At 38.8% G+C, this 13,559-nt stretch overlaps 1 protein-coding gene across 6 annotated transcripts in view; it reads left to right on the top strand.

Moving 5' to 3' along the window:
* Positions 1 to 221: 221 nt before the first annotated feature.
* The window catches only part of erc1b (ELKS/RAB6-interacting/CAST family member 1b), a 184,026-nt gene continuing 170,688 nt past the window's right edge, over positions 222 to 13,559 (top strand). For all 6 annotated transcript variants that reach the window (XM_079624519.1, XM_079624520.1, XM_079624521.1 and 3 more), the window contains exons 1-2: positions 222 to 463; positions 11,128 to 12,024. In XM_079624519.1, coding sequence (XP_079480645.1) covers positions 11,332 to 12,024 — 693 coding nt within the window. In that variant the 5' untranslated portion in view covers positions 222 to 463; positions 11,128 to 11,331. The remainder of the gene's footprint in view (positions 464 to 11,127; positions 12,025 to 13,559) is intronic.

Here is a 13,559-nt window from a genome sequence, read left to right on the forward strand (position 1 = left end):
TGTGTGTGTGTGTGTGTGTGTGTGTGTGTGTGTGTGTGATTTATAATGAATATTTCGGTTTCTGCACTATATGTCCCTAATAAAATAAAGCAAACTTGTGACGCTGACCATGTGGACTCACTTGTATAAAATGTCAACTATTTCTTAATAAAAAAAGACAAAAATAGATGCTGCATTTGAAGCCCACTGAATACAAACAGCACATCATCCATCCTCTGTGTGGTGTAGAAGCGCTCGTGCACGGTCATGGAGGCCAGTGTCGGGAGCGCGCATCCCGGTTCGTTACGTCACTTGAAGCGCCCTGGCTGGTAGGTCTGGCAAAGAGAGGAAGAAAACGACAGAAGTACTCTAAAACAGGGCTTTCCCCGCGGTTATCAGCTCTCAAAGTGATAACGGTCCGTCTACAACACTAGATACAGCCACAGACATCTCACCAAACCGGACTAACCTCTTGTGAAATAAGGTAAGGAGCTTTTCAAAGTGAATTTCCTCAGCTGAAGAGTCTGAACTGCTCGGACACAGCCCATTGATAGTGTGGGATTACGTGGAGATATATCTGTATATTGCACACTAACGGTCTATATGCGTTCGTATGTGCCCCAGACAAACTATAGGGAAGGTAAATAAACATCATATTTCTCAATATGCGCGCGAGAGACTGTTAAAATAAAACGCTGTTGCGCCAGCAAGCAATGGAGGAACAGGGGGAGGGAAAAGAAGAAGAAAAAAAAATACACATATATTCCATGTAGGAGAAGGAGCACAGGAGTCTGTTTCCATTCTCTGGAGTATGAATCGACATAAACAGACAACCTGGACACTGTTGTGTGGTAAAAACCGCTGAGAATCCGTCCAAAGCTTCAGCCTCGGCGGTGTGAAGCTTCTTCAAGAAGAAGCCCATGTGCATTTCACACTTTCATTTCTGATTTATTTGCTTTTCCACACCGTAGAACAAATTTAAAGCGTTCGCGACGCGGTTATGAAATATTCGTAATAAGTCTCCTCACTCTGTGTGACGTCAGCAGGAAAATATGTATCGGTTACAAAATACCTCAGGCGATAGATTAGAACAGTCACAAAGTGTCTCCTAACTGGGGGACATAATTACCGAAACTCCAAACGGAGCAGTTGTGTTTATTATTGAGCAAAACAAACCCTCAAACACAACAGTTTTGTTTAAAAACAGATGACGTTGTTCTGTAGGACCCTGCAAGTTGTGAATCGAGTGGCATTTCTTACTGATTCTCGTTAATGTGATTGGCTCCTGTGTTTGTGTGTGTGTGTATACATAATATATATTTAAAATACAATTATTTTTTTAATTATTTAATTTATTAAATGTTTAATAAAATTACATTTAATCTTATTCGTCCATAATGTTTTTTTTTTTTTTTTACAATTCAGTTTGTATTACTTCATGAGAGGATACATGGAATATTTGTACATTTTTGTACTTCATTTCTGTATTCATTCTTTAATTTTTTTTTATTATAATTAACTTAAATGTATATAATTGTCAAACCACATGATTATATAGCCTAAGTGAACTACAAAAATGGTGATAAAACTATTTAAACTTTTTTTTAAATTACTTGGACACTTTTTGAATAAGTCTGTACAAAACCTGAGATTTGTTGTATTATTATTTGGCTAAAATCGTACCTAAATTTTTTTGGTCGTTAAAGTATTATAAATCAGTCAGATATAGTGATTCAACAGGTGTTTTTCAGATCAGTGTTCGTAGTTGATTCAATGGAAGCCTGTGTCTCTCTAAATGTTCCCCCATCATGTCTAATAATCACATGACATATCACACATATTCTGCTGTGAGAATTGTCAGTCCAACAGTGATTTGATGACCACACTGAGCAAGTGCTTGCTTGCTTTCTCTGTTGTGTGTATCTCAGCAGTTTGTTCCCCAGTTGCAACATTAGGCCTATATGTTCAATTTACTGGATCAATCCTGTGTATCTGTGTTTGTCAGGGTTTGAATGGCCAGCTTGTGGCAGGAAATTGAAATCAAGGTCTTAAGGCCCGTGTATACTTCATTTTCCGTGTTCCGGCTCGTGCACAGAAGTGTGCGTTCAAAGCTTTCAAAGTGTACTCAAATTCAGATGAGCGCAGATAGATGCGCAGTACAATTGCTTTTCTATACTCGACCAGACGTCAGAGAGCAGAGAGCCAGAAGGATAGAAGAAAAAAGATCCGCTATTGCAAGCAAAGTAGAACAAGAAACAAAAAAAAACAGAACAACTGTGTGTATTGCCATGTCTATATATCTGTCTGTCGTTCCATCCATCCATCCATCCATCCATCCATCCATCCATCCATCCATCCATCCATCCATAATCTAAAAAAAAGGCCAAAAATCAGATCAATATATTGTATCGGTCTATCACAGATATTAATGCAGAAAGAGGTGTGTGTCTTTATCATGCAGTGAAAGTACTTCTGGCCTACAGGGTTTGAACTGGAACTTCTCAGGCCTGGAACTATCCCAGTAACAGTGATGGACTCCTGGTTTGGATCATATCTGCTGTCTGTTCAGTGATGAGGGTGACTGAATATACAGAGAAGATCTAAGCACGGTCTAAAACTAGAGCTGGGCGATTTTTTTCCCTTAAAAAATCTGTGACCCCCCCCCCCCCCCATTTAAAACAAAATAACTGTGAACTGTAAATATATTTTAAAAATATATATTTATTGTATTTAATTAAAGTGCATCAACATAAACAAAATTGCAAAGCAAACCCTTTCTCTAACTGAAAAGTCACTGTGCAGTGTGCAACAAAGATTGTCAAACATCCAAATTATTTATACTGTAAAAAAATCTTTAAAAAAAAACGATTTTTTGAAAATATGAATCGATTTGACCTACCAACTCGATTTTTAAATCAAATCGATTTTTTCCCCCAGCCCTATCTAAATGATAGGTGCCAAAATGGAAGATGTTTGTTTTAATAAATTGAGACATAATTATCAAGATGAACTGCTGAGATTAGGCTGTATATGAGTGACCTCTGTATATGAGTCTCTCCTTCTGTGAGAACTAACCTGGTCCTTATTTTCTTTCATCTCTGGAGGGTGTAAAACATGAGAAATACAGGGACGGCGACTGAGACATGCAGGGAAGTTTGTCTTGTGTCAGCTTGTACCAGCATGATTTCGTTTTTTCAAGGGGAAGGTGTTGTTCTAGTGTTTTCGAGGCTGATGAAAAATGTATTTTTACTTTTGTATGTGGACGTGTTATTCAATCTGGTGTGCTAAAGGGGTCATGTGATACTTTTTATTGTTTTCCTTTTACTTTGTGTAATGTATCTGTTTGTGCATATATGCGACCTGCAAAATCCCACAGACCAGAGCTGCCTAAAACGCCTTGGTCGAAGGCCAGATATTACTTTCTCAAACGTCCACGTCACTGTGTGTGAAATATTAGCATAATGCCCATCCAAAGGCATACGCAAAGAAAGAATTGGAAGCTGAAGTTCACGATTATGGGAAGGGGTGTTACGTTTCTGTAACACTTGATGTGTTTGGGTCTGCTGGCCAATCAGAGCACTCTGGGCTTTTGTAGAAATCAGTGCGTTTCAGACTGGCAATAGAGGTACTGCTTTTTTAAAAACCTCACAGCATATTTACTTGTTCTATTACAGCCAATAATCAAATAATAAACTTCTTCATTAATTGATAATAAATGATCTTCATAAATTTCTCTTATTATTCTTCATAGATTTCTTCATAAATGGCATCACATGAAACTTTTAAGAAAAACACTTTTTTGAAAAAGTGAAGCCATTGTAGGATCTTTGCTGATGAATGACTGATATTAAATGATTGGGTTTAAGGGAGCATCTGGATTGAAGTCCTCATAATGTGATGCTTGTTATATGTTTTTAGTTAATGTAAATGAACATGATATATATATATATATTTTTTAATTTAAGATTTTTCTAATTTAATTAATTTGACTTTTTTTTAATGTATTAGTCGATATTATATATTTACTTGTGGAATCTCATTTCTTTTTTATATTTAGAAGGTTTTTGCCATTATCTAACACTCACTTTAATATTTAAAAACACCAATAATTCAATAAGGCTTTTAAATGTAATCAAATCTCAAAATGAATATCCATTTTTTCATACTGCACATAATGAGGCCTCATTTTTTCCTGTAGCACTTAAAGTGATTGATTTGAGATTTGTATTTTTCTAATCAAAATACCATACAATATTAATATGTAATTTATCAATTATTGCCCATAACAAAATAATGATTGACTTATCTATATCAGCCAGAATTTGAATGTCTGCCCATCCCTATATGTCAAAGTGAATTCTTATATTAGCACAGCATGCTAATTAAAGCAGCGGCACCATTTTCACGAGTGACATCACCTCAGTTGTGTCCTCTGCTGACCCTAGCTGTACAAATCTCAGCTTCCACATTTTCATGACGTCCTTCACAATTACACCTCCCTGCAAATGCACTAGCAACTCAGTGACGGCTGATCCGGCCAGACTGGAGCAGTGCAGAGAGAGCGAGCCCCTCGTGGGGTTTAGCATGTCTAGAGCGGGAAGCCCATCTTTGACCTAATTAACTCATGCAAACAGATGGACAGACCGGGGACCTGTCAGGCCAGAAGAAAAGCACATTCAACACCGGCTCTCTCGTTTCATGCTAGCAGGTCAGAACTGGAGATGAGAATTGATTGGTTGATCCCAGAGGAAGATACGGCCAGTTAAAGCGGTGTTTGCTGAAGAGTTTGTAACAACATCTTTGGCTTACAGCTCTAAAGCTGCAGGCATGTGCAACACTAATGTAAGGCTAATACTGGAAGCTTTTTAGTGGTTCTAGCTAAGACATGAAATCAAATTCTATTATTACTCTGTTAAAGTGCCCTTTTATGCTATTTTAAAGGTTCCTAATTTTGTTTCAGAGGTCTACTACAATAGCATCCAAGATAAATTGATAATTTCTGATAATACACTTTGCGGCATCACTTCTTTTCACAGTGTCTGAAACTGTTTGAAAAAAGGATTCAGTCTCTAAACTCCTTTCTGAGAGCCTGCTCTGCTCTGATTGGTCAGATAGCTCAGTCTGTTGTGATTGGTTGGCTGCTTACAGCACGTGTCGGAAATGAAACGCCCATTACCAAATCTGAATGTGTTCATATAGAGTGATATAAGCCGAAATGATAGTCCTCATTATTTACACACACACACACACACACACACACACACACACACACACACACACACACACACACACACACACACACACACACACACACACACACACACACACACACACACACACACACACACACACACACACACACACACACACACACAGGAAACAAACTCCTCCAGGCCTCAGTTATAACTACAGTGTTTGAGGGCGGGTCTAAGTAGATGTTGTTTGCCGTCAGCCAATGAAGACCACAGGCTGGCTTTATGCTAATTTGTTACAAACCTATGTAGGTTCATGCAGGAAGTAAAACTGGAATTACTGACGACTCGTTTCTGGCAGTTCAGAATTCGCTCTTTCTTTTAGGAAACAATTACTCAATTTATTGTGTGAAACTTTGGAGACCTTTTACATTCATAAACAGCTATATAACACACCACATGAAAGATAATAACCTAAAAAGCATAATAGGGCACATTAAAAAGGGGTAGACTTTAAAAAAAACTGACGAGTTTTGCAGTGGTATTCACATTGACACAAACACAGCATGATTCTGAGACAAATAATCCGATGTGAAAGGCAAGGCAGGTGGAGGAAGCTGGAATCAGACTGAAGCAATCAAGCAGTGTGAAAACAGCCTACAGCTCTTTCTGAGATTCTGCTTACATCCAGTTTCTACCCTTGCTGATTCTCCAAAGAAAGTTTTCAAATGGTTCACCTCTCCTTCATCCTCCAGAAATCCTTTTGACTGATTTACAGAAGATGCAGAACAGATAATAAACAATTTCTTTAATTATTTGCGTAAATAAAGAGTAAATAAAGCAGCCAATTGGTTCTCAATACAAGCCAAATTTGGCTTCTCATTTGCCTTTTTTTATGTTTTACAAGAAAATACTATTTTTAAATAATAGTATTTATTTTATCATTTAAATCATATTTTTTTAATACAGTTTTTCTACTTCAAAATTTCACTTTTAATTAAATGTGACGTGAAAATTGTTTCTACTGTACACCAAATCTTTTTCAGTGTGTATTTGAATTATATTGACTCTACTGTATATAGTCTCTAGATATCAATATCGGAGTTGACATTCAGAGACGTTGAAAGGATCACCAAGTTTTAGAGAGATGAAATCTGTGGCTTCTTATTGAGTTATCTGTCACCTGTCTCATCCTTTTCCACATTAGAAATAAGATCCTCAGGTTGGATATCTGACAGATATCTGATTCATTGCAGTGTCCCCACGGTTGCCTGAATTTTATGGCAGAAGAGCAGTTTATGTGCATATAGAGATGCGGATTGAATGAAATGCGTTCTGGTTGTAGTTGTTTGAATGCTGATGAATCCGTGCTGCCTGTCTAGATGTTGTTCAGTGATGTGAAGTGACAGTCCGTCAGGCAGAGCGTTTTAAGTGAGCTCAAAGCTGACCTCTGTTCCTTCCTATAAATATAGAGGCAGAGGCAGACGCACACTGTCTCATTGATGCCGCAACTGAGCCAACAGACAGGCGGAACGAGAAGGAGATCTTGGACAAAAAATTAATTAATAGTGTAAACCAAGTGGCTAGTTTAAATGTATACCGTATTGATTATTGTAGTCAGCTTTGCAGTTTGAACAGTCAGTTACTGACAGCAGTTTAGGGTGTGTGCTTTGAAGGTTTGGTCATGTATTTCTGACTCAGCACTCAAACCCTTACTTTAAAAGATTGGACTCAGTTTAGCTTTGTCATCAGCAAAATAAAACATTGCTTTTGTGACGTTTATCCTCTGTATGGAAGTAAGGCTGGGTCATACATTGAATATTCACTATACATCTGTCATGATTTCATAGGCAATATAAAATTAATGAACATGAATCACAATTACAGTTTATTGTGCATTTGAATTGGTTATTATTAATTACATTTAAAGACACAATTTGTGATAAATGTTCTGGTTTGTTATCCTGTATAAATATATACAGGTGCATTTAAATAAAATTTTGTTATATATACATCTGTGTTGAGTTTTAGTGTTTTTATTTTTTAATAGATTTTTACTGTATTTACTAGCGTTCATTTTGAGTTTGTTTGGCAACAATGTTTAATCTGATAACAAAAATCACAATTTTAAGCCATTTCAGAATAACATTTTAAGGGTAATGAGCTTATTTATGAATAAGAATGGCGTAATGGCATTTTTAAGTCAGTTTTTCTGTTGTTTTTACTGTCCTCCGTTCACCTCAGGTTTCTCTCTCTTTTCCCTCTCACTTGACTGTAAGTTATGTGGCTTTCCGGAGGCTTAAACATTCATTTTTAGCATTTGGAGAATGGTTTTATTTACTTTTGCTTGTAAGTGCCACTCAACCTCTTCTAGAGATATTATTAAAAATAAGTTGAAGAGTTCTGTGTTTTCCAGTTCTGAGAGCGATTACGTTGTAATCCTTAGTTTTGGCCTATTTTTGTTTGTCTGTGAGGATTTAGGTCAAATGTAATGGAAACGTACTTTTCCATGAGGCAGCGTTACATCCCTGTTGAAGAGCCGAGCAGATTGCTGTAATGGAAGGAGATATGGCTGGGAGGAAGGATTGGGAGATAAAGAAGTGGAGGGAGGGTACGTTTTCTTACTGTGTCCTGTCCACTGTCCAGGTGTAATCCACCTGCCCGGGGCGAGCCAGATGGCAGCTGCTTCAGTGGCAAGGACAGTTCTTAAAGGAACAGTTCGCCCCATTATAAACTTAGTCATTTTACATTATTTACTTTTGCACTAAAAAAAAAAGAAGTTTGCTTTGCAATGCTCTGTTTCACGTACAATTTACTCAAACAATAAAACACTGAACCACGCTTTTCAAGTGTATGCTTTACTTACAACATCTAAGTAAATAAATAATACAATAGATATTGTGTAGACAACATATCTACGTAATAGAAGTAATGTACCACCTGAACACAGATCTGAATACTTGGTACACACTACACAATAACATCTGTTGGATAATTTTTGAGTATGTATGTTTCATTTTGAGTAGCAAATGAACCCCAGATGTCACAAAACAGCAAGTTACCTAACCTAACAACAAAAGCAATGCTATACTACTGGAAACCTGTGGGGGAAAAAATTACCTTATAAATTATTCATACCCCAGTGCATGATGGGGAACACCAGAAACATCAGAAAGTTGAGTAGGTTTTACTTAATTTTATATTATTGCTTTAATTTCTACAAGCTTAAATTGAGAGCTAATATAGAATTTGCTTCGCGCACATTTGGTAATGTGTCGGTCTCTAAGTGACTGCCAACCCCAGTCTCAACTCTGCTCCGCCTCTAACACATGCGATACAGTCCTATTATTTCTGAATGGCTCTCTCTAGAGTCGAGTTGTCCTGATCTCCTAGGAGGTGATCATGTTTAGCAGAAACGCTGTGCCCTGTTCTGTCTGGCTAATTCCTTGCAGTGAATATTTCCCCCTTGCTATGCTTTACTCTGCTGATAACGTAGATAACATTGCAATCTGCAGTTGTTGATGTGTTTTTGTGTGTAGAAGCTTGTTGTGGTCTTTGCGCTTGTTCAGAGGTTTTGATTTTTGTACAATTTGAGCCTTATAATGTCCTGTCTATTGGCACTTTAACAAATACTGTACAGCTGTGTCTGTAAGAAGTTGCTGGAAAAAAATATGTTAATGTATGTGAACCAATGTGTGAGATTTAAACTTTTCTTTTATATAATATCATTAGAAAATAATTAGAACTAATTAGTGAGGTCGACTATTTGTAGATTGCTTTCTACTAGTTATATATCTTTTAGTTTAGTATGCTAACAGACAATAGTGTGAGTTATGTTTTACCTGTTGACTTTAAAATAATCCCCTTTAACACATAATCATGTCTACAGAAATAATGTAATTATTTATTTATGACTTCTTTGAGAATGTCAACAAGTGACTAGTTATCAACTAGTTTTCACACAACATATTACCCTAATTTAAGAAATGCACCTAAACGGCTACAGAACAAGAGAAACTGTGAAGCTTTCATGAGATTTTCATATGAAAGGAGGATCTATCAAGCTGGCATACAGTGAGAGAAAGTGGAAAAAAAAAAGTGATTTCTGATTGTGTAACCAGAAAAAAAAGACATCTTGCATATGCCTGCCTGACTCATGAGGTTTCACAGAGACACTGGCACCTCATTACGGGCCACATTCCTTCAGTATAACACCTAGCTATACAGTATGTGTAACGCCTGTGGTTGAACCATGTGATTCATTATTGAAGGAAAAAAATTATACAGATATTTTTTTTATGCGCTACGGCTGTATTAACAGTAGGGTAGGCAGTGTTTTTCATAAACACTTTTTGTTATACTGGTTGAAACTCTTTACACATCCTGATAGCAATCAATAATAGAAGTGGTCTAAATATAAATGCATATATCTTCTGTGGATGTCTCAGGACTAAAAAATGTTTTGTCCAATCATGGATGCAATAATATGATGCAGAGTTGTAAACAGATGTCAGTCACCGAGCACCGCAAACAAACAGCAGGAGGGTGGGATCTTATGTTTTCAAAGCTAGCTTGCTATTGCTAGCCTATCCGATATCGCCCTACCTTACCTTTAATCAATACAAAGCCATTGACGGGGTTGTGAAACCAAATCTCTTATTATCACACATGTACACAGCTTTGTAAATGCTCAGAGAGAAGGACTGTTTACTGGAGTCCAGCCACAAGCGACAGCTGCCTTTTGTCTTGTGTCTTTATCCCTGATGAAATACTTCATTGTCTCTTATAAAACACATCTTTGTTTTGTAGCAATTCTGGGTCACATGATACATGAGTGGCCCTTCTAAACACGTGATCTCTTCTATAAATGCTATTTTATCACTCAATTTACTAATTTAACTAATTCTAAAGCAAAGGGAAGTGGTACAGACTGTTCAGTTCATCTGTTTTTTACATTTGAAATGATAAACGCTTGATATTTGCCACAAATGCAGTAATTTATAGGGTAATTTATTTGAGATGATGCTGGCAGTGGACGTTGGAGCCATGTTTTGGTCTATCCCAAAGGCCAGGAAAATGCTCAATAGGGTTGTGATCATGCCCAAGCCAGCATAGCCGCGCTCTCTCAGTAGGAAAGAATCTAAAGTTAGAGACACAGTGCGTTTCAATGGAGTAAATCTACATGAAAATAAACCCAACGTGAAGTATGTCAACCACAGATTCTCTTCCGACTGAAATTTGTCAAACACATACACAAACACAATATACAGAACATGATATGAAGGCTAGGAACAAAACAAAAAATCAAAACAGTTCAGTCTCGTGGAGGAACAGTCTGGAGGCTGTGATAGTCTCATAAGATGCACAGGGGCAGCGAGACCACAGAGACCACAGAGCTCCTTCCCCTGCCGCTGTCGAACGGAAGCCAAATCATTAAAGCACTGGGCATGCCTAACCCTGTCACATTCCCTGAAGCTCAGACAACATGTTTTAAATGCCTGCACTTATGTAACTGCCTTTTATGCATTAATCCTCCTAGTCTAAAATATATTTTATATCATAAAATGAGCTTACATGATGTAAGTAGCTCAACTAAAATGTATAAAACCTATCAGATATTAAAGCGAGATGATGAAAAAGGTGCAGGAAAGATCTGTGGTGAGAAGATGGAGAGAGATGAAGAATGAGAGACAGAGGTAGGGCTGAGAGTGCAGAATAGGTATTGGACTGAAGCCACCGAGCTAAAGTAAATACAGTGTGGCATGCGGATGACCTACATAGAGCCCAGTGAAGGAGGTTAAAGCGTGCATTGTGCCTGACCTGTTCATTAGCCTTTTATTTCCTCTCTGAGAAGAGTGCAAGGAAGCAGGCGCCAGGGAAAACTCTCCACCAGTGCTGCTGCTATCTCAATGAAAATGTGTGATTTGTTTTAACTCTTCGTCTCTCTCTGTTGCAGGAATATAACATGACCAGATTAAATGGATAAAACCAGTCACTCTTCAACACCCAGGATCATATATTGAAAATGAAACGTCTGTTGTACAGTTAAAATAACCCGAAATATAGATCACCGACTCTTCAAGATTAGCGAAGATCAGCTTCTCAGTCCACATCGGCCCTCTTTTCTCGTCACGCTTGCCCTTCTCTGCTCAGAGCCACCATGTACGGTAGTGCCCGATCCGTGGGTAAAGTGGAGGGCAACCACAGTGGCGGGAGCAATCAGAGTCCCGGGCGTTCGCCCCGTCTCCCGCGCTCGCCCCGTCTGGGCCACAGCCGCACCAACAGCACAGGGGGCAGCGGAGCCGGAATAGGAGGTCCGGGGGGTAAAACCCTTTCCATGGAGAACATCCAGTCCCTCAACGCTGCCTACGCCACATCTGGCCCCATGTACCTGAGCGACAATGAAGTGGTGGCATCCGGCCCGGACCTGCCGAAGAGCACCATGACGCTGGGCCGCTCGGGGGGCCGGGTGCCTTACTCCATCCGCACGACTATCATGGGATCCAGCCCGAATATCGCCACCGGTTCGCCCGGCTCCGCGTCCACCGATTCCATTGCTTTCGGAGACCACCATATGCCTTCCAACCTGGCGTCCACTGTGCCTCATTCTCTACGCCAGGCGCGGGACAACACCATCATGGACCTGCAGTCCCAGCTCAAGGAGGTGCTCAGGGAGAACGAGCTCCTGCGGAAGGAGGTGGATGTGAAGGAGAGCAAACTCAGCTCCTCCATGAACTCTATTAAGACCTTCTGGAGCCCCGAGCTGAAAAAGGAGCGCGCACTGCGCAAGGACGAGGCCTCGAAGATCGGCGTGTGGAAAGAGCAGTACAGAGTCGTCCAGGATGAGAACCAGGTGAGAGATGTTGTGTACTTCATTTAAGACAACATATTCGCAATGCATTTAACTCCTGTAATATGATGACATTTCAGAGTAAATCAGATCTGGCTGAAAATCATGTAGCTTCAGTTTTTATGTCTTTTATGCTCGCACTGTATTTCAAAAACAATATTGATAGGGATGGATTAATATAAGAATTCTGGATGACAAATTATTTTCATGTTTTGGCCAGTAAATACTTAACACATACAATTTTTTTATTTAAATAAAGATTAAACTAATCAAACTTTTAAATTAATTAACTGAACTTTAAATGAGCATTAGATGATGAAATGTTTTATTTAAATGTAAAAATAGGTGGAAATGAGCATGAACGAATTAAATTTACAACATCTGTCGACATGTATGCTGACATTTTATGAACAGAGATGCAAATGTATGTTAGAAATGAAAAATCTCTAGATGTTGCTACATGTTGGTCAGTTATGTGTCTGAATATGGTCTCTTTTCTCTTCTGTAAGCTGGAATATTCAGGACTTTTTAGAGTAATTTGCAGTAGCCAAAGGGCTTCATCTGATGAAACACTGATACCAAACGGTGCAACTGGCACTGAGAAAAAACCCTATTACTTGCAGATTGGATCTGATTACTGAAGAACATTGTACAAGGCTTGTCTTTAGAAATAGCTCTATTTGTTTTCTAGTGTTTTTTGAAGTGGCCGACAGCCCCTGGACATCTCAGATGAAGCTGATAATCAGAGCAGTTCACACTGGAACGTGTTACGATAAAATAAAAAAAACACTAGAAAAGTGGATCTTTTGCATTTTTACATTTAAAATGAACATCAGTTGAACAAAGTCTGATTCATCTGCTGATTCCCTTGCAAAGCTCATTTCTCTTCTGCAGACTGTAGTTTAACACATGCCCATCCTGACATTTCCCGTTGTATTCTCCTTCCTCCATGCTGGATTTTAGCTCTGGTGTAAGCTGTAATTTAGCTATTTCCCATGTATTTTTAGGGCCTGGAGTAGTTTACAGCATTTTGCAGACTACAGCTAGCGTGTAGCAACTGTTATCATTATACCACCACCTCTTTTCAACAGAAGATGTTTTATGTATTTAGTCTAGTCTACAGTATGTGAGTTTTCACCATCGAGAACTGGAAGCTCGAGGATAGACCGTCTGTACGTCGCAGTGCAGTGTGTATTTGTAGAGTTAACTTTGAACTCAGTTGGATTCCAGGGACCTTAACACTCTTTCGGCACACGGCTCTGATCCTGCTCTGCTTTCGCCTGGGCTGAACCGTGAGGCTAATGAGGGGCTCATCATCATCGCCTTTGATGCCTTTCATTCAGGTCTCCTGTTTGAAGGCTCGGGTGACATTTTTTGAGTAATCCAGTGCAAGACTGGGTTTAAAACATACGCCGCCCCGCATGGTCTGCTTAGTACAGGGAACTGGTATATTTGACTGATGAAGTCATGAGGGGGTTTATCAGGATAAACTAGATCAATATTCAGAACCTTGATCAGTTAAATGAACTCATCAAATT

The sequence above is a fragment of the Phoxinus phoxinus genome (genome assembly GCF_949152265.1).
Source record: "Phoxinus phoxinus genome assembly, chromosome: 9".
Classification (NCBI taxonomy): domain Eukaryota; kingdom Metazoa; phylum Chordata; class Actinopteri; order Cypriniformes; family Leuciscidae; genus Phoxinus; species Phoxinus phoxinus.